General features: G+C 43.9%; 3 protein-coding genes across 3 annotated transcripts; all 3 read left to right on the plus strand.

Moving 5' to 3' along the window:
* Nucleotides 1–693: 693 nt before the first annotated feature.
* Nucleotides 694–5,046, plus strand: LOC124706280 (calcineurin B-like protein 1). The gene is made up of 8 exons (XM_047237933.1): nt 694–989; nt 1,343–1,425; nt 2,526–2,585; nt 2,706–2,814; nt 2,902–2,954; nt 3,956–4,036; nt 4,145–4,257; nt 4,769–5,046. Exons 1-8 carry the CDS (start codon nt 905–907, stop codon nt 4,830–4,832), a joined length of 648 nt encoding a protein of 215 aa, XP_047093889.1. The 5' UTR covers nt 694–904; the 3' UTR covers nt 4,833–5,046.
* Nucleotides 5,047–8,329: 3,283 nt separating this feature from the next.
* LOC124706281 (casein kinase II subunit beta-1-like) lies at nt 8,330–13,812 on the plus strand. Its single transcript, XM_047237935.1, has 5 exons — nt 8,330–8,502; nt 11,672–11,890; nt 12,158–12,267; nt 12,353–12,518; nt 13,481–13,812. The coding sequence occupies exons 1-5, from the start codon at nt 8,364–8,366 to the stop codon at nt 13,612–13,614; spliced, it is 768 nt and encodes a 255-aa protein (XP_047093891.1). The 5' UTR covers nt 8,330–8,363; the 3' UTR covers nt 13,615–13,812.
* Nucleotides 13,813–17,137: 3,325 nt separating this feature from the next.
* Nucleotides 17,138–21,142, plus strand: LOC124706282 (phosphatidylinositol 4-phosphate 5-kinase 4). The gene is made up of 3 exons (XM_047237936.1): nt 17,138–18,256; nt 20,069–20,327; nt 20,425–21,142. Exons 1-3 carry the CDS (start codon nt 17,280–17,282, stop codon nt 20,596–20,598), a joined length of 1,410 nt encoding a protein of 469 aa, XP_047093892.1. The 5' UTR covers nt 17,138–17,279; the 3' UTR covers nt 20,599–21,142.
* Nucleotides 21,143–23,025: the final 1,883 nt, after the last annotated feature.

Consider the following 23,025-nt stretch of genomic DNA (forward strand, 5'->3'; position numbering starts at 1 on the left):
TTAAAAAAAATCTTTTTTTCGATGAAATATGATACGTCTCCCGGGTTGTGTTTTTGTTCTGGAAGCAGTGCTGCTCCCTCTTTATCATGACGCCTATGGGGCATGAGGTATGGTCCTCTTTCTCCGGCGAGAAAGGTCCTTGCTCGAGGCATCGCATTCGCATCTTCCCGACGATACGCATCATGGACGTCGTTCGACGTGGGTTGGCCGGGGGATTTTATAATTTGCCACACTTTTCTTTGCACTTCTATCATTTGCCATTTTATGTGTCACTGGTGGTGGTCATGTGGCAAATAATAGACACTTTCAAAAAAAGTGTGGCAAATCATAAAATATCCCGGGTTGGCCTGCAGCTTGGACTGATCGGGCAAACCAGATTTCCTTGGAAAAATACGGGACGAAGCAAATCTTCCGGTGGGGCCTAGGACGACAAGTGGTGGGTGGTGAGGGGGGTTTGGGGAGCGCGACGGCTTTGATGCGCCGCCCACTCCGCGCGACTCACCAGGTTCGGTCCCCCTCCGGTTCGAGGCCGACGCGCTTCCCGTCCCGGTTCCGGCGGGTTTCGAGCGAGCGACCGTCACGTGCGTAAAGACGAGGCGGGGCGTGCTCCGTCCGAAGGAAGGAAGGCGACCACTACCAGACCGCACCAGCTCGCTGCTGCCCCGCCGCAACCAGATTCCCAGACCGCGACTCCATCCATCCATCCCACCACACCGCCCGCCTCCCCTGACCGCCGGAATCCCGCGCCGACAAACCGGATCCACCACCACCCAGTCCACCCGCCCGCCCACTAACGCAGAGGCTCCACGCTTCTATGCAGCGGGTGGAGGCGGCGGTGATGCGCGATTGGTCCCGCCGGCGTTAAGGCAGAGGTGGGGGTTTGTGCTCTTCTCCGGGAGCGGCGATGGGGTGCGTCCAGTCCACGGGGAAGCGGAGGCAGCACCCGGCGGGCTACGAGGACCCCGTCCAGCTCGCCTCCCAGACCGCATGTGAGCACGATCCCCCTCCCTTTCCCCCCTTCCCACGCCACCTATTTCATGAAATCCAGCTTCTGCTGTTGCTTGCTTGCGCGTGCGTGCGTACCTCTCCTGTAGTACTCCGGATTGCGAGGCGAATAAATAATCTGACCGGTACATGTATCATTTATGCATACCATATACTGTATATGCTCTATTGCTCTGGTATTGGATTTCACATGAGTATAGTAGGTATGTGCTTTGATGTGATGTCATCTGATCTGCCATGTACTGCTAGTCTGCTATTGATCCACATCCTGTCTCGTGAACTCTAACCGGACGTTGCCCGACCTGACGTCGTTACGCTTGCTGTTCTGTTCCTGCAGTCAGCGTCAGCGAAGTCGAAGCGTTGTTCGAGCTCTTCAAGAGCATCAGCGGCTCCGTGATTGACGACGGGCTGATCAACAAGGTAACACTTTCTTAGCAACTCATTCTGCTTCCTCATTGGATCACCATATACAGTACAAGTGCCAAATAAGCACTGAGACATGTTTATTCGCTTACTCATTTTGTCGGTTAGCGTGTAAATTGTACCTTGCAAACAACTTACTTTTTGTCGGTTATAGTGGAAATTGAAACTTGCGCAACTTACGCGGCAATGTCTTTTTTTTTGTGTGATTACGTTTAGCCATTAATAATTCCAATTCCTCTAACATCATAACGGAACATGGATCCTTTCCTCATCAAACGCTTATTCCTGCAGTACAGCTCAATGGGCCTGCTTGGTGTAAGTTGTTAGGGCCGCCCATCTGTATATCAAATTATTGCTACCATTTTGGTCCACAAAAGTGCAAATATAGTTACGCAGAATTGTTCATACCATAGATAGCGCCGTGTCTCTATATGTCCCACAGCAGCTATTATCGCAAGTTATGCCACCGTCATGTAGCTCAAGGTTTTAGCCTTCTCTTGCATCTCACGTTATCATATTTTGGCTAAGCTTTCGAAATTTTGGTTAAGCCAACTGCCTGATTAGCATGTCCGTAATGCTAATTTCAGTTTTATCATTCTTGCTACAGTTCTAGGCAGCTAGGGAGATTCTTACCCGTCCATGTAATTTTATATCTATCTCGTCTGTCATATATCAAAGAAGGCTTAATTAACTTTTGTTATGTTAAGCAGTCATATACGATTTGATGTACCCCAGCTAGTTATCTTGAACTATATCATTTTAGTGTCACGAGGTACTGGATTCATGACAACTGAAAGTATGAGTAATTTATATTCATTTACCATGCAGGAAGAGTTCCAGCTAGCACTGTTTAAATATTCTTAATTCCTTGTATCTAGACATATTTAGATACACCGGTATCTAAAAAAGTTAAGCAGGTTATTTTGGGATGGAGGGAGTATCAAATTAGGTTTAATTAACTGTTGTTATGTTAAGCAATCATACACAATTTGATGTACCACATCTACTTATCTTGAACTATATCATTTTAGTGTCACGAGGTACTGAATTCATGGGAAACTGAAATTTTGAATAATTTATATTCATATATCATGCAGGAAGAGTTCCAGCTAGCATTGTTTAAAAATACAAGGAAGGAAAATCTTTTCGCTAACCGGGTATCCATCCTCTTGGCAACCATTCCTTTTTGTGATGTTACATACTATTATGTTGTGCTTCGGAACACAATGTCATTACTATCAGATTATCAGTTGATTTACATGAGATCTATGTTGTAGATATTTGACCTTTTCGATGTTAAGAAAAGGGGTGCCATCGATTTCGGTGACTTTGTTCGAGCCTTGAATGTGTTTCATCCAAACTTCCCAATGGAAGAGAAAATTGATTGTAAGTTATAGCCCTTCTGCTGTGTCTTCACTTAATAGACACCATGCTCTCACTTTCTAAAAGTTCGGATTGCTTGATACATGACAGGGTCCTTCAAGCTATATGATATGGACGGTACAGGGTTTATTGAACGGAAGGAGGTAACTAGTAGATTTTTTTTCCTGAGTTTACGCCTCTATTTTTTTCTTGTTAAACTATTCAGAAATAGTCATTTGATGATGTGTGACTGAAAATCCAGTAATAAGTGCACCTATATACTGCTGAAGTAAAACTTTTTTGGAAGAAAAGGGGAGCATGCCTCTGGTTTCCATACAGAAACAAAACTGTAAAGCGACATCTCTGACCACGTGCTTTGCTGAGAAAACATTGATTGCACGACAATGATTGTGAATTGTCTTTTTCCGGACTAAGGAAGCAGGACTAACCTAACACTGAAAGTGTGCTTCTAGATTGACCACTATACAGCCACACACGTAACGGTTCCTGCCTGACAACGAATGTACAGAGACCACACCCCTTATCATCAAATCTCCCAATAATTTCCTATTCTACTGCAGATTTCCCAGTAATTTTCATCTAAATCTTAAGCACACAGAGAACAGAGCTTGGCTCAGTTGTTTCTTATAAATCTTAAGCATACAGAGAACCGAGCTTGGTGCAGTTGGCTTGCAGCCCATGTGCTTGCTCAGCCCACCCTAACCTGAGGCTTGGGCGCTTGGCCTCCCCATGGCGCTTGGTTGTTTTTTCTAAATAAAAATGCCACAGGGGGCAGTGCCTGTTAGTCGAGTTTTTGTAATCTTGAGCATCCACAAGGCCTGAACCCTCATTCATAATCCTATCCGAACATGTTGTCTTGCTGAACCAGATCATACAACCTAGGTACTCCCTCCGTCCCACAATATGAGATTTTATTACAACCAATATAGGTTGTAACTTTTTTTGCGAATAATATAGGCTGTAATTGGTTATAATAGCATCTTATATTATGGGACGGAGTGATAATTGTTAAGACACATGCAAACCATTGAACCAATTAACATCCCGAAGTTCAATTATGCCATCACCATTTCTTGTGTGTAGAAAGTATATGAATACCTCATAGCCTTTGTTTGTCAACTAAGACTATGATCCTCTTGTACAGGTAAAGCAAATGTTGATTGCTCTTCTAGGTGAATCAGAAATGAGGTTATCAGACGATATCATTGAGACGATCTTGGACAAGGTATTGGACATTTTGTTAAAAAGTAGTTTGCATTGCTTAAGTTGTAGATAATTATTTTGTATATTAACAAAGTCTAGACCAACAATGACTGGTGAATGGTGACGACAGACATTTTCAGATGCTGATACGAATCAGGACGGGAAAATAGACAAAACAGAGTGGGAGAATTTTGTCTCTAGGAATCCCTCCTTGTTGAAGATAATGACTCTTTCATACCTCAAGTGAGTATAAGATATATGATTGAAGTTTGGTAGAATTTCCCCGTAAAAAGAAAAAGAAGTTTGGTAGAATTTCCCCGTAAAAAGAAAAAGAAGTTTGGTAGAATTTTGGCACAGCCACAATTATCTTCCCCATGCCCAGAGAAATTATTGATGGGGCGTGTGCCAGATAAAGAAATCTGCGATCATTGAGAATGTGAACTTAAACAATCTAAGCATGATTTGAAGTTAGGGGAGGTAAGTGTGGTTGGCTATGCATAATTTATTGACTTGTAAGTATGACGGGGGCACATGTTATTTACCTGCAACAGTAATTGCATTCCTGATCTCGGGTTCTATTTCAGTGTCTGAAACTTGCAAAAGATTCTAATACTGTAATGGAAGTTTGGCATATTTAAATGAAAGTTGTTCTGCATAGTAAACGGCATAACTTAGAAATATTCTTGTATTTTTTCCATGAACATTTGATTTGAGGCAATTAACATTCTTGCTTATCGTATTCTTGACGTTTCAGGGACATAACAACTACATTTCCGAGCTTCGTGTTTCACTCCGAGGTTGATGATATCGTCACATGACCATGATTCTCTTGCATATGTACAGTTAACAGGAAGAAATAACTTACCATGTGAGTGAAAAAAGCAGAATATCTGCAGAGATAGCATGTTTGATATTTAAGTTGCCCAAGACATATCATTGTTTCTCTCGTGATGTTCATTAGACTGCGAGTTAGTCCGCACAGATCGAAGGTTTTATGTTTACCAGAGCGAAGTATTCATGAATGTTTTTTTACTTGCGATTTGATATTATGCTAATTTTCAATCTATGCTCCTGCGTGTATGTCTAGTGGAGCATTGTGTTCCTGAAGCCCGAGAAGTAAAACATGCACGCCAAGTTGCATTTGATGACCTTTTTCGTTTTGACAATCAATACCATATATATACTTATAGTAGCAAATAGTGCATTGTAGATATACATGAGTTGTCTCTAGCAATTACAAAATAAAATTTAAAAGAAAAGAGAAAATCTGGGAGGTCTTCAAACTCTTTCTTCTTTCATAACACATTTTTGTATTTTTCTAAAGGCAGCTGAACATAGATACTAAATCGCAAACCTATAAATACCGACTAAGGTTCTCCCACAATTTTTTACAGCGCAATGCTAAGGCTACATGCATGCGTAGAACCATTAAAGTAGTCAACTAACATCGGTAAAAGTACTACTCCCTCCATTTTTGTTTAAAGGGCGCATCTTCAAATCACAGAATTTTCAGAATGGAAGCCAAATAAGGCGCACACAATTAATTAGGCCCAATTATTTCTCCATTTCTCGACCAATGCATGCGAGGAAACCGCAAATTGATTGGCCGTGGGGTTTCCTAAGCGTTTTTCTAGCGATTTGTTAGGCACATCTCCTTAATCACCGAACCGATTTTCACGTTCCACACCCACGGAATTCCTCCAATCGGCATATACCTTGGTCCCAGAGATCTTTGAGCTGCGCCCTTTTTAAAAAAATGGAGGGAGTAACATTAGTATGCTAGGTAAAGGCAATTGAAGATCTGAAGGATCATACCTAGAGAAAATTAGTCTTCCAACACCACCATCGATGTCGCGAAAGAGATCTCGTGGTCGAATGAACGACGAAGGATCACTTATTGAAGAAAGATGCTACCAAAATCATAGCTTAATCTATTAAAAAACTACTTTTATTAAGAACTTCACGCTAGATCGGTTCCCCACCCCTCCCAACACCAGTGAAGCTAGCCGGAGGAGAGGGGGAACCGGTTTATGGAGGAAGCAGAGGTGGAGGGACGACTAGGTTAGAAGAGGCGGCGGCTGTCTTTCATATCAGTGGGGGTTTTCTTCGTTTGCACTTGAACTTGTTTTGCAATTCACGTCAGAAATGTCAAATGTCAACGAAAAGACCTGCTGCAACACCCTCTTCAAAGGAGCAGTGGCTTTGGCTTTATTGGGATTCACCCTGGATGAAGTTCGTCATTCTGGAGCTAGGACCAAGCCGTGGAGAGGCTGGCCAGGTGTTGCATGTTGCTAGACCAGTTAGATTAGACCATGAGCCATATCCTGGCAGATTGCCTCTTTCTGTGCTCAATGTGGCATGATATGCCAACTTGGATTCGACCGCCCATGTGTTCCTATTGTGGAGTTTGTCCTCTCCGCCCCAAGTGCTGCATTGCGGCATCTGATCCGCTTCGTAGCTTTGCAATTTGTTTTAGCAAATTTGTTTAGTTTGTACTAGCTTTTGCTTTCGCGGGGTTATGCGGTTGTCCACTCTCAACCCTAAGCGCCTCTTGTTAATCATTCATGTCGATTTGGAACCAGCGTAGAAAGCAAAAAAAAGAAAATGGAACCAGCGCAGCGTAGCCATTTTTGATGGTGCACAACCCGATGTCGCTAGCCTGCTTGAAGGACCTTCGAGTCTTGATATGCTGCTTCTAACCGCAGAAACACTAGACTTACGGACATGATCTTTACGAAAAGTACTTCTTTCGCCGTCCGTTTTGATTTGAGATTCAGATAAAAGTAAGAAAGAGGAAGAAATCTTTCCATCTATTAAGGCGAGCGGAAATCTCGAGAAATAAATCAACGGTACAGAGCACATCTTTACGGAGAAATCTTACGGACTATCAACACCATCCGTGATTGTTGAATGCCTCCCACCTTCCGTGATTTTAGGGCTGCAACACCTCTACCTTTCCTCCACTTTAGTCAGTGTTGCCTAGCTCTTAGGGGTGTGCTATTGTTTTTTTTTGGTGTGTTTCTTCTTTGGTTCATACAAACTTTCTCTTGTATCAATGCATCGAGATGTAAAGTTTCTCTGTGTTTCTTAGGATAAATGTCTTAAATGTACAAGGAAACTAGATTATAACCGAACTACCTCAAAAAATACAAGGCAAACTCCTACCACAACATGGATAACCAAACAGAGTACATGTAAAAGTGGTTCAACCAAAACAATTTTTTATTCCCTCTAATCTAATGAATACTTTGTTTTGAACAATGATAGTGAACAAACTTTTGAAACTTTATACTTATAAATTTTAGTCATATGTGTTGAGTTGTCCAATACATGTTCCTTAATACCGCAATTTCATTGGGTTATTTGCAAATATATTGTAGCAATAGGATATTAGTAACCTAAGAAACAAACGTAAATATTGGTTCGAGGTGATTGCATCCTTAACCCTCTAGGGATCAAACTCCATATCCGGTGTGTCTCGTTGAACAAAATATTCTTTTAGTGGGACATTGTTTTCCTTTGAGTTGCAAAACTCCAATCTTAGTAGACCATGTCTAAATGCATATTTCTGAGTTGTACCTGGTGTTTTCTCAAAGAACGAGAGTCGTGATCACAATTTTGTTTTTGTCACGGCTCTCCTAGTATCCTCTTACCTTAATCATCACCTTACACCTTGCCCAACAAGCGTTGGGTGCATTTAGAGGAAAGAGAAACAAGAACAAACCGATGGGTGATCAGTTACCTAGCGTGATTTGTTGCATTTAGAGGTGAGCAAAGTCAGCAAACTGTGGAATAGGTTTAGTAATTAGTATCGGAGAACCTGGAGATTCCATCGATTTTGAGAAACTTTAAAAGAGCCATCTTATCTGGTTGTATTTCTTAATCAAACATGGAAACGACATCCGATTCTAAAATCGTTCCATTACATTCCACTTTTTGATCTCAACCAAAAACGTGGATTTTATTATTTTTGAGGGCTGGACTTTTGTCTTATCATAGGTGATACTGGAAGCTCATGGGCTTTGGCTCATCTAGTGTTGAAAACGTTCGGGCCAGTATTTCAGCCCAATAGCGGCATAAAAATATCTGGCAGAGCTGGCGTGTCATATTTGCAGGAAACCCCCGGGCACCCGTCGTAATTACAACAGCCGCCCACGGGCTCTGTCTCCCCTCTCCGCGCCTCGTCACCGCTCCGATCTCTCCCCCCACCTGCGGAGCCAGCTCAAACCCTAGCCCAGCCCAGCCTGCCAGCGCCGCCACCTCGCGCCGCGCGAAGCACATGCTCCGGCGACCGCCGGGGGATGAGCGGCGCGGCCTACAGGGACCGGGGATTCGGCGGCGCCGCGGAGATGGACCGGAAGCGCATCAAGGAGGCGCTCGAGAAGCCGTCCCCGTCCACCTCCAGGGGCGCGTCCAGGGAGAAGGAGCTGCTCGCCGCCAGCAAGATAACGACGTCGATCGGCAAGGTCCCCAAGGTCTCCGATGGCGGTGAGGATCTAGCCCGTTCCGCCGACCTCTGTTTGCTTGTTTTCTGTACTGCATTGCCTGCTTTGGCTACAAGACCCGGCCTTTGTTGTTTTGTTTTAGGGGTGAAAATCATATGGTGCGCTGTCATTGCATATTTCTCGGGGCGCAACTTGCACCTTCGTTTGCAGTGAGATGCAGGATACTGGAATCCCTGCATTGCCTGGAGATGAAGAACTGGTTACCTTCTCTGTTAAAGTGTATAAGTAGATTGCCTAGTTTTTTTCCATCAGTTCGTACTTTTGGTTGCGTTGGCTAGTGCATGAAGCTTAACATGGTATCAGAGCCTAGGGTCTCGAGTTCGAGTCCTGGCTTTCGCAATTTATCCTAAAATTGTTGTTGCCCCCTCGGAGTCCACATATAGGTTCGTATAGGCCTGTTGAGCCTGCCTCTGACTCTACACGTGTTCTTGTCTTCCCGTTTTCCCGTCACACGTGAGGGGGGTGTTGAAGTGTATAAGGCTGCTCATAGTGGGGAGTAACATAAGGTGGTGTCATGCATAAGTTACTAGTCCATGTTACTACCTTCATAGTGGAAAGTAACTTAGAGATGGTATCATGCAAAGTCTCATTTATTAGTTTGTAGACTCATTTTATCTTGGGGTGTGTGATGTTATGGTAACATAGCTAGTTACCACCTCCCTCTCTTTCTTCATTTATTGCTATGCCATGTCACCAAAACATCTTGAAGTGTGTGATGTTACTACCTAAGTTACTCCCACTATGAGCAGTCTAAGTAGATTGCCTAGCCCTTTGCATTAGTTCGGACTTTTGGTTGCGTTGGCTAGTGCATGAAGCTTAACATTCTCTTGGAGGAGTAAGAATGTGTTCAGAGTATTTGAAAACTGGGGCTCAGTGGGATCCAAATTCATGTCAGAGCATACCGCTGCTAGGAAAGAAGCAGAGAATAGTAGGCGCAACAAGCTAGGATTGCTGAACATGGAGGGGGGGTGGAGGCCACAGAGATGTCTCGAAGACTACTGAGAAATACGAGCCTTAATTTTATTTTGCCTGAGCTGGCTTTTTTGGTTAATGGATGACGCGGTTTTCTGCTAGAAAATGTTTTGGTTCTTTTTTGGTATTGGTTTGCTGCAAGCCATCATCTTTTCATGTTTTTTTTGTGTTGGCGAGTAGAGCTCTTTAGCCCTTGTATCTTTTGAGACTATGATGAAATCATATTGGGGAAATGCAGCACCTGCTGAAGGATCATGCTAGCAGACGATAGGATTCTCTCCTTTATTAGTCTTTCCTAGTGTAGTACTGGAGTGTGATCAGGGAAGTTCCAATATTGATTTTTTTTTGGCCGAATCTCTCTGTTTGTTTGTTTGTTTGTTTGTTTGTTTCTCAACTGTGACACCTGTTTAACAAACTTACCGACGTTATTGCCAAACCATTTTTTACCAGGAAACAGTGGCGCAGGCCCCTACGGTTAGAATTTATTGTTGAACTATTTAAGTATTAACCAAACAAAGATTGGCTAATTCTAACTATTTGTTTGGTAGGATTGCAAATTGGTGAAAAGTTTTTTTTTTCAAATAAATCACTTATTGGCTGTTATCGCTGAATCTAGTTAATTATTGACTGAGCACTAACAAAGATATGAACTGTTTATTTTGCAAGATCACGAGCACTCAAATTATAGAACACATCATACCCAAAGCTCCTAAATTTTGAGTCAATCATGCTCGCCTAAGCTTGAGCATTCTATCAAGTATGATAACGCACAAGCTAAATGCAGAGCTGTAACATCGTTGGTAGGGGGGCACTGTTTTATCGAATTCTCGTTGATGCAGATCTTTTCAGGCTCTTACGTATTTCTTAAAAATCACAACAGAAGACATATTTGAGGACTGGCTGGAACAGAAAATGGAATTTAACAAGATGAAAACGGAAAAGAATTTGAGAAGGATGTGTTCGGAGCAGTAAGATGGCAAGGTTACAGGTTTGAAGACAAGCATGAGGAGCATGTGTGTAAGGAATCAGATGGAAGTTGGGAGGATGTGTTTGGAGAAGGAAGATGGTAAGGTTACAGTTTTGATGAGAAGCATGAGGAGCATGTTGGTAGGAATGGAATGGAAGATAGCAAGGTTACAATTTAGAAGAGAAGCATGAGGAGCATATTGGTAGGGAATGGAATGGGAGATGGGAGGAAGCGAACATGGGGGCGGTGTGTGGAACAATTTTCTGTTTTCACGCTGTAGGGTATATGGCATTCATTAAGCCCACCTCTATCATCGGTGGTTCTGGTTGGTCAATGTTTGCTCTTGACTCCCAATTAAATGAAGGTGACTGAGAGCACTAACCAAACAAGGAGATATCGGTTGGTTTAATTCAGCCTTCTTCTTTTCCTTCCTTCTATTGCTCAACCCCCATATGGAGGCACGAGCGGAAACATAAACATATGGAAGGAGGGCAGAATCGACACAAAGAACACATACCATAATAGTATCTGAAAAATAGGTTTGGCTGCTAAATTGGGGTAGCATCGGATGAAACCCAGGATCGCTCGCTTTAGAATGGGCAACCAGGGCTCTTTAACCACTAGGTGATGTCGGTTTCTTTGATTCAGCTTAGTTTTTTCAGTTTATGCTCAATCTTTGTACGTAACCACATGAGTTGAAACATGCACATATGGAAAGAGATTAGAACCTGCATATTTGGCTCTTAGATATTGGTTGCTTCAATTCAGCTTTTCTGTTTTTCTTTTTGTTTTTGCTCACATGGAGATGCTGGTTGCTTTGATTTAGCTTTTCTGTTTTTTTGTGTGTTTTTGCTTGCACCTTTATGCACCAACGGGCGGAAATATACAAATATGGAAAGAGTGCAGGATCAAGACAAAAAATATGCACCATAATGCTAGTATCTAAATATGACATTTAGTTGCATTTTTGGAAGTTGCGGTAGCATCGGATCGAACTGAGGACCACATGCTGCAGGATCAGTATCCTAGCCATTCCAACAACGCGTAGTAGTTAAGTTTACCATATCTTGTAGGCATTTAGCCATATGCCCTATCAGGATCAGGGTAATCGTTTTACTGAAATGGTTGTGATTATGAATACAATCAATATTTTGATATCTTCTCTCAATTTTTTTTTGATATCTAGACTAATCATCTTATTTTGGCACTGCAGAGGAATTCGAAACTGACAGTGAAGATTCTGATGTCAGTGGTTCTGACGGAGAAGACACATCATGGATTTCATGGTTTTGTAGCTTGCGAGGCAATGAATTCTTCTGCGAGATTGATGATGATTATATACAGGATGATTTCAATCTCTGTGGTCTAAGCAATCAAGTGCCATATTATGATTATGCACTTGATCTCATCCTAGACATTGAGTCCTCTAATGGTGAGATAGCTTTTCTTACAAATCTACTAATTTATTAACTCTAAATACTAAATACACAATTAACACAATTGACATACTATTTCTGAACCTTACCATCCATAATTTATATTTTCAGTTTGCCTACTTATTTTTATAACATCTTTGTTGGTATTCATCGATTTCATTTCCTAAAGAAGAAAAATTCCAGCCTCCTGTACATTTTAGAATTTGTAGATAGTTACTATTTTCTACTGTTGAACTCATCTTAATGGAGCTAATTTTATACAGGTGATGTGTTTACTGAGGAGCAAAATGAATTAATCGAGTCATCTGCAGAGATGCTGTATGGGTTAATTCATGCACGTTACATCTTAACCAGCAAGGGTCTAGCTGCAATGGTAATATATGTTTTTGATCCTATCGCTGGCATCACGATATAATTTTGTAATACATACTGAACTGCCACGCTTTCATTTTTTGCAGTTAGAAAAGTTCAAGAACTACGATTTTGGCAGATGCCCTAGAGTATACTGCTGTGGCCAACCCTGTCTTCCAGCAGGGCAATCTGACATTCCTAGGTCAAGCACAGTGAAGGTGTTTTGCCCAAAATGTGAAGATCTGCACTACCCAAGGTCCAAGTACCAAGGCAGTATCCTTTTGATTTTTCATTCTGCAGAAATTGTTAGCAATGTATGCATCCTGTGTAGGAGTATTAACTTGCGTGCCCCATTTAACAGTCTTTTTCAAATTATGATTTCGTATTTAACTCTTCATGCTGTTTTGTGGAATTTTTAGCTAAGATATTTCCATGCACTTGTGGTAAGAGTACTAGTTTATGTGTCCAATTAAGGCTGGAATTTGAGCCGAGCCAAATTGGCTAGACTTGTTAGAGCTTGGTAAGATAACGAGCTCAAAAATGAAACTCTGCTCGAGTAACTCGCGAGTTAGCTCGTTTAGCTTGTTAAGCTCGTTACAGTTTTGAATACATTAGCTTTTGTATGGAATAACCTATATGAGTATGTATGATTCATCATGATTGTTACAATTTGATTGCATAGTGAACAAAAAGTAGACACACAACAATCTACATCACACAATCACCGACAAAAATATATAATTCCATGCCTAGATGGGCCAGATTTGGGGACACACTGGTGAGCTTAACTAGCTAAACAAGTAACTCGTTAACTCGGCTCGTTAAGCTTTGGCCAGCAAACAACAATCTCATATTTAAAACTCGGCTCGGCTCGTTAGTCACCTAGTCAAGCCGAGTTACTCGTTACTTGTTAAGCTCGCGATTTTTGAGTTTGTTTCCAGCCCCATGTCCAATCCCATGCCATTATCTTCAAGCCCACATATTTTAGTTCCAAACTACCTAGTAGTGGAATGCCATTATGCGTTCTGCATGGCAAATAAGCATATCCTGCAAAAAAAAGTTTAGATAAAGGATCAGTGATCCATCCTAAACATGATTTAACTCCTCACTTTGTCCTGCATTTTGTATTTTTTTGTTTTGTTTTGTAGCTTCTTTGTGTTAAATGACCATACATGTTTGGTTGTTACAATTATAATTACTACAGTGATATCTTGTATTTCCTTTACTCTGCCAAGACATTGATGGAGCATACTTTGGTACCACATTTCCTCATCTCTTCTTGATGACATATCCACACCTGAAGCCACAGAAGCCATCGCAGCAGTATGTTCCAAGGGTTTTCGGGTTCAAACTTCACAAGCAATCGTGACAAACTTTCACCAATCAGGTTTTTTACCTAGTTTTAGGGATGGAACACCATGGCCCGAAAACGTTGTGGCCTGTTGATTCGTGTGTACTGGGGAGCTCGGATCTTCCTGTAAACTGCTGAGCAATTGTATGTGCTTTCTGGTATTACTGTTGTGTAATCCTAGGTTTTTTCCACTTGATCAAGATATGCCCATTTGCATGTTTCGGAGATGTTCTGGGTGCGTGTCTTTCCGTGTCCGATTTGGATGCGTTTAAGATGACCCCAAGTTAAAAGTTTTATATATGGGCCGTTATGTTAGGTGTTTTTTGTCCGCATTTGGTCTACCACCTTTATGCCTATTTTGGCAGTTAAATCTACATCGCCTGTTTGTGTTAAACATTACAGCGACAGGTTTGTGTCCCAATGTCTTTTCGATTATGGTATGGGCGGGTACCTGGTTATCTGATGATGCTCCATCTGGGAAATTAACCTTGCAAGATATAGATAACCACTCCATTTGCTTGTGTCACCATGCTCTAGCTTGCGATTGTTTCGCTAGTTTGTTTCGTATTCTGGGAAAACAATTGTTGTGACGTAACTCCATTAGCATGATCTACAAGTCTTTAGTTTGCAAATGATTATTTTTTACTAGTATATACTTGTTTCAAATAGGGGTGAATGGATCAAGATCGTGGGGAGCCAAAATGTTTGTCCATTCTTGTGCATGATCAGCTGAAGCACTTTGTTTAAAAAAAAACTTGAATCACTCGGTGTCGCTGTTATACTAATAATCATCCAGGAGCAATCAATAGTCTATTCAGGCTTGTGGCTCTTGGCCAGTAGCCGCCAGTACCTCCAGATAAACAATCCAGTGGCACACGTAGGATGATATATCATGCCATCGACGTGGTCCTGGGGATAAGCTCGCCGATCCAACAGCCTACTCATCAACATCATAGCGCCACGACGAACCTGTCCCTCTTTTTGACCCAATGACGCCTCCCAGATTTCAACAAAATTATCAGTACTATTATACTCACATTTTCAATTCCAAGATCATCGGCTGGGATATATATTCCTAGAAACCACGACGACCCCGTAAGGCCGTCATGAACTCGCGATTTCAACAAAATTATCATTACTATTATTCACTGACTCACATGTTCAATTATAGGATCATCGGTTGGGATATTCTCAGAAGTTAGAAACGACGACTCCGTCTTGAACTCGCCGAGACCTCACACACGATCGCAGCCATGTAGCGCCCAGCTAAACTTAGAAACGATCTCGTCTTCAGCCACTGCAACTTGTGGCACTGCACCACTAAACTTAGAAACCCACTATATTGCCATGAACTCGCAGCTTGGACCACCACAGCCATGTACTGTGTACACCTAAACTTAGAAACAGCACCATTTTCGCAAGCACTCGTAGCTCTGAGAGAGAGCCTTGGACCACCACAGCTCTCTCCACTGTGCCACCGCTAAACTTAGCAACGATCTTGTCTCGCACACTCCTCGTAGCTTCAACCACCGTAGCCATGGCCATGTGCTCTACCACTAAACTTAGAAACGACCTTGCCAATGGGCTCGTAACTTCACTTCACTCGCCGGCTCACCGCGCAACCGTGCATGCTACTGTGCTAGCCAGTCTTCATCTGGTAACTTGAACCACCGCAGCCATGTGTCTCCACCGCATAGCTTCTAAACTTGGAAACAATCTTGTCGTGAGCTTGTAACTCCAAGCCAACATTGTCCTGGGAGCTCGATCGTAGCTTCAACCATCAAGTATTCAAGTAGGCCATCCTGCAAGATGGGTACGCAGTAATGAACTGACCGACCAGGACGGCCGAGCTGCCAACCTTTCTAGCTAGCTCCGGGGAAGACGACGACCCCATCTACCCCTCACGCATATGATCGACACGACAGATCGAGGCAAAGGCGAGCCGAAGGCACCGGGAAACAGCAGATCAGATTCATCGTGGATGGCCCTCTTCTCTCCGCTTTTCACCCTCGCGCGCGTTCCATGTGCGGGCGACAAACCTGCAGAAAAATGACAAGTACTATGCGACAGTACCACCATGACTAATAGTGCACACTATAATTAATAGCGCAGGAACCGTCCTATTAGCGTGCTAATCAAACGGGTGCCCGGCCATGCCAAGTCGCTGTTGGCGATCCGTTCTGTCCCGTACCGTGTCTTGGCGTCTTCGTCGCCTCTCGGCTTCGCGCATAAGAAACTACACCCGCGTGACGTCGGCGTTTTTGAAGTTATGTTTGCTTCCAAGGTCGTACTATTCTAGTCTGTTTAGCGTTCTAAATAATTGCCATTCGATTGGATCCTGGACAAAGGACAAATGCTGCTTAGGAGGGTCGTGACTCGCATCGTATAGAAAGACAGGGACAGATAGGGAGAGTATCAGTTGCTCACAAGTAACTCATTCGTATGACAACTATTGGTAAAAATCAGAGGTTTTGCTCAACTCATCTCGGTCAAAATCAGATGACGCAGAGATAAAATTATTGCCCAATTACCAAAACCATCAGGAATTACCAAGAAAAAAAATCGATGATTAGAGGGGGAGCTACGACTGAATCCAGAGTTAGGTATCTTATAAAGAAGCGCCCTCTAAAGTTTACTTAAACAAGTGAACATGTATAATACTAGCTGTTTTTGTTTGAACAAATCAAATTCGTATTGTATGTGGCTTACTTAACTAAACATCTTATATTTAGGAATGGAGGGAGTAGTTCTACATAGTATAACTCAATTGTTTAAAGCGCACGAGTTTAGAAGGAAAAAAGATACACACAATGTAGACTAGGTCTGATCGAGGGACCTCTTTGATTCACAAAAGTCCAAAATATGATGTTCTCATGCCATTTTGAACTCTACAAAATCAAAACCAAGTTTGGCTACTCAAACGACAAATGCAAGAATCATTTGCGGTGTTGAATCTACTTTTCTTTTGTGAAATGTAGTGCAAGAATAATAGAAACATTTGTACTAATTGCAATCAAGTGAATAAAAAAATAATTAAACATAGCTATTTGATAGGGGCTCATTTGATTCGTAGGAATTTGAAAGGATTTAGTTCTTTATAAATTTTCTTACATCGATCAATTGATTCACAGGATTAAAATCCTTAGAATTTTCCCTAAGATTTCATTGCACTCTCTGTTGGGGTAAATTTTCTATCCATTTAAATCTCAATGTCTTTGTATTCTCTCTAATGTTATTGATCCAAATCAGTTTAGTCTTTAAATCCGATATGATTTGTGGTAATCTACTCTTGTGTTCTTTAATTCATGCATTTTGAAAATCATGTTAACCAAAAAGGCCTAAAGAGTACAATCATGTTTAAAATTTTGAATCAAGTAGTAAACTAATTCTTCAATTATATACACTTATTAGCAAGTTTGTGTTAGTTACACTAATCACCCATTCCTCCACACAGCAAAGAAGGAGAGGGAGAAAGAAAAACCCAGCGAGAAGACGGGGAGCGAGAGGGAGAAAAGACCCGGAAAACCCGGTGCAGAAAAGCGAGGAGAAAAGCGTAGAGAAGGCGGCAGCCCTCCCTCCCTCCTTCCGTCCCCCCGCCCATGTCGACACCTCCTCCTCCGGCCACCACCACCACCGCCACCTCCCCGTCCTCCAATTCCAAATCCAATCCCGATCCCAACTAGATGCACCACCACCACCTCCCGGCCTCCCTCGCCGTGGCGCCCGATGCGGCCGCCGGGGCCGAGCCGCCGCCGCCGCCCGATCCCAACCACCCGCCTTCCCCGCACCCCTCCTCCCTCCGCATCCACATCCCGGCGAGCCCGCACCATGCGCTCCCCTCCACCCCGCACAAGCGCCCCGTCTCCATGAACTCCTCCTCCTCCTCCACCCCGACCAGGCCTTCACCGTCGCCGTCGCCCTTCACCCCTCCCCGCCGCCGAAAGCTCGCGTCTTCCGCCGCGCCGCCCGCTCCGGCGGCGGCCGCGGCCGCCGCCGCCGCCGCCAGGCACCTCCTGCGCTGCCTCCACCTCCGCCTCCGCATCCTGCTCCTCCTCTCCCTCCCCACCCTCTACTTCCTCTCCCCGTCGCCCGCCTTCCTCCCGCGCTCCCTCCTCGCCGACTTCCTCTCCGCCGCCGCCTTCTCCTGCGCGCTGCTCCTGCTCCTCTGCCTCTCCCTCCCGCGCCTCCCCTTCCCGCTCCCCTTCCCGCTCCCGCTCCGCCGCCCGCGCCGCTCCCCGATCCTCTGGTCCATCGGCTCCTCGCCCTCCGCCTCCGCCTCCGCGCCCACCACCGGCCATTTCGTCCAGGTCTACAGCAACGGCGACATCTACGAGGGCCAGTTCAGCCGCGGCCGCTGCACGGGCAGCGGCGTCTACTACTACTACATGAGCGGCCGCTACGAGGGCGACTGGGTCGACGGCAAGTACGACGGCTTCGGGGTCGAGACCTGGGCCAGGGGCAGCCGCTACCGCGGCCAGTACCGGCAGGGCCTCAGGCACGGACACGGCGTCTACAGGTTCTACACTGGCGATGTCTACTCCGGGGAATGGTCCAACGGCCAGAGCCATGGCCACGGCGTGCACACCTGCGAAGATGGCAGCCGGTACATCGGCGAGTTCAAGAGAGGTGTGAAACATGGCCTCGGCCACTACCATTTCAGGTTTGCGTTCAACTTTCAGCGCTCTTCGAGTTAAATTGTTCAGCGCATTACATGCTAGCCATGATCTGATGTCGTGCTGATATAACCTGTGCAAATATTAGTGCTTTAGTGTTGATTTTTGCTAAATATATCATCTTGTTACCCATGACATGCAACATGATGATTAAGGGGATTCTAGAGGTCGCCTGGCTGTTTACCCTGCTCAGCGTTTCTCCTCATTGACTGTTGAACATTTACATATTTATTGTGGAACTCGTTAAGCAGGATTCATGTGTAGTTAGCTATGTCATGAGATAACATAGGAAATTAAGTGGCATTGATGAGCAAAATATTAAAGATGTGCTATTAGTTTTGTATATACTGCATAATCACTTATATCAACTCCACTCTAGAAGTTCTTTATACCCACGCAGGTGATACATTACTGACCGGTAGAATTGTTCTTTTGTCGCTTTCTGTTGAATGGGATGCTTCTTTCAATCAAAGTAAAGGACTTTAGTCAGGTTGTTGATTTCAAGGGAGATATGAGATACTGAGATGGGTTGCTTGGTTGGTTCCCTTCGTGATAGATCTGATGTGGATTTTACTTTTGGCTGCTTGTAGTGGAATATTGAAAAGTGCAATTATAACTAGAGTAGTGTCCCAATAATTCCCCTCACTTCTTTAGGGCTACCTCTCCCCTTGTCTTGCTCATGAATCAGAATACAAGGTACTCCTTTAGGGTACCTCTCCCCATTACCGTTAGAAAGGAAAGCTATTGGCCAGACAGAGCACATAATCAATTAGACCCGAATGCAGTTATTGGTTACAAAAGAGAGACTGTTAGCACCTCCTTTCTAATATCGGGAGGTACACCTGTACTGGTATTGTAGACGCATCCATCATGTGTGTATTTTCTCTCTGAGATCCTGAATTAAGTTAAAGTTACTGATAACTTTGCCAGTTATGGTTTTGACCTTTCTGATGAACGTCATGGTAGCCAACTAGTGTGTGAATATCCCACCAGGTTTTGAACTTTATTCTAGTTATGATCTGCAATTCACCTGGTTCAGGGTTTGAATCTTCTTTGAAACAGATCTTGTACGAATTGTGCTGTCCAAGCTGTTTATTCCATATCAACTTATTTGTGTGGCTTCAGCTAGTTATGCTCGGGATAAGTTATTTTAATCAGTCATTTTGTTCTATTAGTCAATAAGGAATCTTGTAGTCAGGGCCAGGGCACGGCACAGAGGTCATGTGCTGCATGTTTTGTTCATATTGTTTGCTTGCTTGATATATGCATGTGCATTTTGAAAAGATATTAATTACTGTTCTATTGCCTTTTTGTCTGATTGGTTATGGGCTATATGAGTCATCAATGATTGCGTCATGGTCGTGTTGTATCTTGTGGTTCTGTTTTGTTGCCATCTATATACCTGCTACATCTAAAGATAGCATATGAGAAACTATTTTCTTTCCAGTTATGTTAACATATTGCTAGCACAATAGCATGTTCAATTTTTGAAAAATTGATTGCATATAACGTGTTATGTGATGATTCCTAGTTATACTGTGCTATACATTTGCAGTAGTACCCCTTGTTTTTATTTCCTTGTTCTTAACCTTATTTCATTTCCATGCATTATGCTTCATTATGAGTTCATCTTAAGCTCATGCTTGTTTAGGTTGTGATATGTTACCATACCTTTTTTTCTAGTCTAGCCTTTCCCAGCTGCGTTTGCCTGGTTGGCATTAGGAAAAGAAACTGCGCAGCATGCTGCAGTATCGGTTTTGAGTTGAGGTTTGAACTAATATTTTGTGGGCTGTTGTTAGGAATGGTGACACCTATGCTGGGGAGTACTTTGCTGATAGAATGCATGGTTTCGGAGTCTACAGCTTTGCTAATGGCCATAGATACGAGGGTGCATGGCATGAGGGCAGAAGGCAGGGTTTAGGCATGTATACGTTCAGAAATGGGGAGACGCAAGCAGGCCACTGGCAAAATGGAGTTCTTGACACCTTAAGCACCCAAAATGTTGTCCCTGGGTCACCTATTGCTGTGAACCATTCCAAGGTCCTCAATGCGGTGCAGGTAATGTGCCAGCAGACCATCCTTAGTTGCTAGAAAGAGTTTCCCCTCCCATGATGATACAACTGTTGTAACTGATATCTGATTATGACACTCTCAGGAGGCGAGAAGAGCTACAGAGCGGGCCTATGATGTCCCAAGAGTAGATGATAAGGTGAACAAAGCTGTTGCTGCAGCTAATAAAGCAGCCAATGCAGCCAGAGTGGCTGCCGTGAAGGCTGCACAAAAGCGCATCCCAAATCATAGTGATGATCTACCATTGTCAATAGTGTGAGAATAAAGCCAACATAAGGTTGGCATGGAGCTGCTTCGTGATTCCGTCGCATCGCAATACCAATCGCCCAGCAGAACCTTCAACTTCTCTTATGTGGGGTAAGTTGCTCTGCCACCGGGCCCATGGCGACACCTGAGTGACTTCCGTTGCATGAAAGCTTCGGAATCAGAGTTTTCCGCCATCCCTTCCATACATCTTTGCGGTGCCTTTCGTGACACAGCAGAACTTCTGCGGTGAGAGCTTTCCGTTGTCGAAGGCAACGGATTGAGGTAGTTTCCTGCTGCTTTCCTTCAGTGTAATACACCATCCTACGTTAGAGATATGATGATTATGTACACCCCCAGACATCAGGAGACAAAATTATGTTCAGTGTGTGCCTCGCTTTAAGCTTGTATAGAAGTAAAGAATCCTACGTGTTTTCACGGCGCCGGCTGTTGAGGTTGGAGAACCTGATGCCGCCCGCTGTTGTCTGTAGTAGAAACGCATAAAAGAGCGTGCATGATCATGATTGATTCGTGTGGGCCTCCTGTTGTTTTTTGTGTCACTGTAAATTGGAGTGTTATTATTATTACCAGCACTAGCAGTAACTTAATGTTGCAACTCAGTATCATTTTGTGAGTCTCTGATTATACTTCTCTAAGAAGGATAAGAATTTTATAGATTTTAAAGAGGATGATAAGAATTCCCAGGACGATTCACTCCTGATTGGATCCGACGTGCTAGGATCAATTGTCAAACTTGTTGCTGAAACCATAAATCCTAAACATGCCTGGGAAACCAGGACGGATACCGATTAACCCATAAATGGAGAACTCACAGGTCGTTGCTCTTCATGGATATGCAACAGCATATACAGAGGAAATATGGGTAGAAGTTGACAGAGCCAATGTCTGATTCGATGGTTAAGATTTTAGAAGTGGAACTACAGATATCAAATTTTTTTTTACGTGGAAAACTCTCAACTCGAAAGGAAAAAATCATGGGACGAAGCCACCCATTTTCCCCTCACTATTATTAAATGAGGATACAACTTGTTCTTCTACGTAGAACTCATACATAAAGATACACCTAGATGTTAGATGCAACAACAAGAGCTAGAGATTAGAACGATCTCGATAAAGATGGTGAAATAGCATCTTGAAAGAGACAAGGTAGAGAATTTAGATTTCGCAATCTTATAATAGGTAGTGCCGTGTGCTTGATTTGAGATTTTTATCTCTCGAACTTTAACATCATCTTCTTTCCCTTTATCTAGAGCTAACCTCCTGGATTTTCGTCACTCCACTTTACAGTGGCTGGATGGAAGATTAACTTCCTCTCTCATGTACAATGCCTAAAATGACACTTGGTCATGATTCTAGTGGACAATGCGCTCTTGCACCTATTTGGGTAGTGTAAAAGATTTCATAACGCCATCTCCTCGTCCCACACGAGGTGATACCCAGCAAAATTTGTATCAGCGCTCACTTTTACACACCAAATGCATATTGGAGAATAGATTCTTGGTTAGGCAACTAGTAGGTGTTCGGCTGGCGGGTGAACCTACACACGAGCGTGCATCCGCTCTGCTGCAACTTTAAGGATACGTCATGGAAAGACGTATCGGAATCAAGAAGAAAGGCCAGAAGGCCAAAGATACAACACGTTCGGGGCACAGACGTCCGCGCAACGCAACCCCACTACCCAGAGGGTAGCACACACACTGAACCGGATTACTCGCGGCATCTCCACTTATCTACTAGCGCAAGAGTGTCTCTAAAAATCCCAGCAATCCTCCACATCTCCGCCTCAGTGGCGATCGCTGAAATCACCACGGCTTTGGAGGGGGCGACCTTTTCGAACACAATGTCATTGCGATGTCGCCAGAGACACCAGCAAACGAGGGTGACACCAGAGGTCGCGGTCCCCCCCAGGTCCACTACGCTTCTCCTGTAGCCAAGCCACGAAGCTCGAATCCAGCTTTGGCATCCAGTGCAGCTTTCCCCACCAGCGCAGGCAAGTTGCCCAGACATCCCGGGACAACACGCAACCCATGAGCAGGTGATCTAGAGTCTCGGTACTCTGGTCACAGAAAGGACATGCCGCCGGATGTGGAAGTCCCCGCCTGCTCAATCTGTCAGCAGTCCAGCATCTGTTCCTGTTGGCTAGCCAGAGGAAAACTTTGCAATTAGGTGGGGCCCTCGAGCGCCAAATCTGGAGCGCCCCTGGCATATCCACCCCGGCTCCGAACAAAGCTCGGTAACCTGAGCGCGCAGAGTAAGAAAAATCTTTCTCCCAGTCCCATCTGAAGCTGTCCCCCACACCCTCAAATAGGGCAACATCCACTAACATATCAGCAACGAAGAAAAGCTCCTGGATCGCTGATGCATCAAGATCCGGCGAGACATCGTCCAGCCAAGCCCCGGCCAGCCCTTCACGCACTTTTCG

This window comes from Lolium rigidum, chromosome 4 (genome assembly GCF_022539505.1).
Source record: "Lolium rigidum isolate FL_2022 chromosome 4, APGP_CSIRO_Lrig_0.1, whole genome shotgun sequence".
Classification (NCBI taxonomy): domain Eukaryota; kingdom Viridiplantae; phylum Streptophyta; class Magnoliopsida; order Poales; family Poaceae; genus Lolium; species Lolium rigidum.

Bases quoted from the DNA above. Each gene is read 5' to 3' on its own strand.
- LOC124706282 (XM_047237936.1), top strand. From the start codon at position 17,280: ATGCACCACCACCACCTCCCGGCCTCCCTCGCCGTGGCGCCCGATGCG. The intron at 18,257-20,068 runs GTTTGCGTTCAA...GGCTGTTGTTAG, and splicing joins CTCGGCCACTACCATTTCAG to GAATGGTGACACCTATGCTG. The intron at 20,328-20,424 runs GTAATGTGCCAG...TGACACTCTCAG, and splicing joins AGGTCCTCAATGCGGTGCAG to GAGGCGAGAAGAGCTACAGA.
- LOC124706280 (XM_047237933.1), top strand. From the start codon at position 905: ATGGGGTGCGTCCAGTCCACGGGGAAGCGGAGGCAGCACCCGGCGGGC. The intron at 1,426-2,525 runs GTAACACTTTCT...TATATCATGCAG, and splicing joins ACGACGGGCTGATCAACAAG to GAAGAGTTCCAGCTAGCATT. The intron at 2,955-3,955 runs GTAACTAGTAGA...CCTCTTGTACAG, and splicing joins GGTTTATTGAACGGAAGGAG to GTAAAGCAAATGTTGATTGC.
- LOC124706281 (XM_047237935.1), top strand. From the start codon at position 8,364: ATGGACCGGAAGCGCATCAAGGAGGCGCTCGAGAAGCCGTCCCCGTCC. The intron at 8,503-11,671 runs GTGAGGATCTAG...TTGGCACTGCAG, and splicing joins CCCCAAGGTCTCCGATGGCG to AGGAATTCGAAACTGACAGT. The intron at 11,891-12,157 runs GTGAGATAGCTT...AATTTTATACAG, and splicing joins AGACATTGAGTCCTCTAATG to GTGATGTGTTTACTGAGGAG.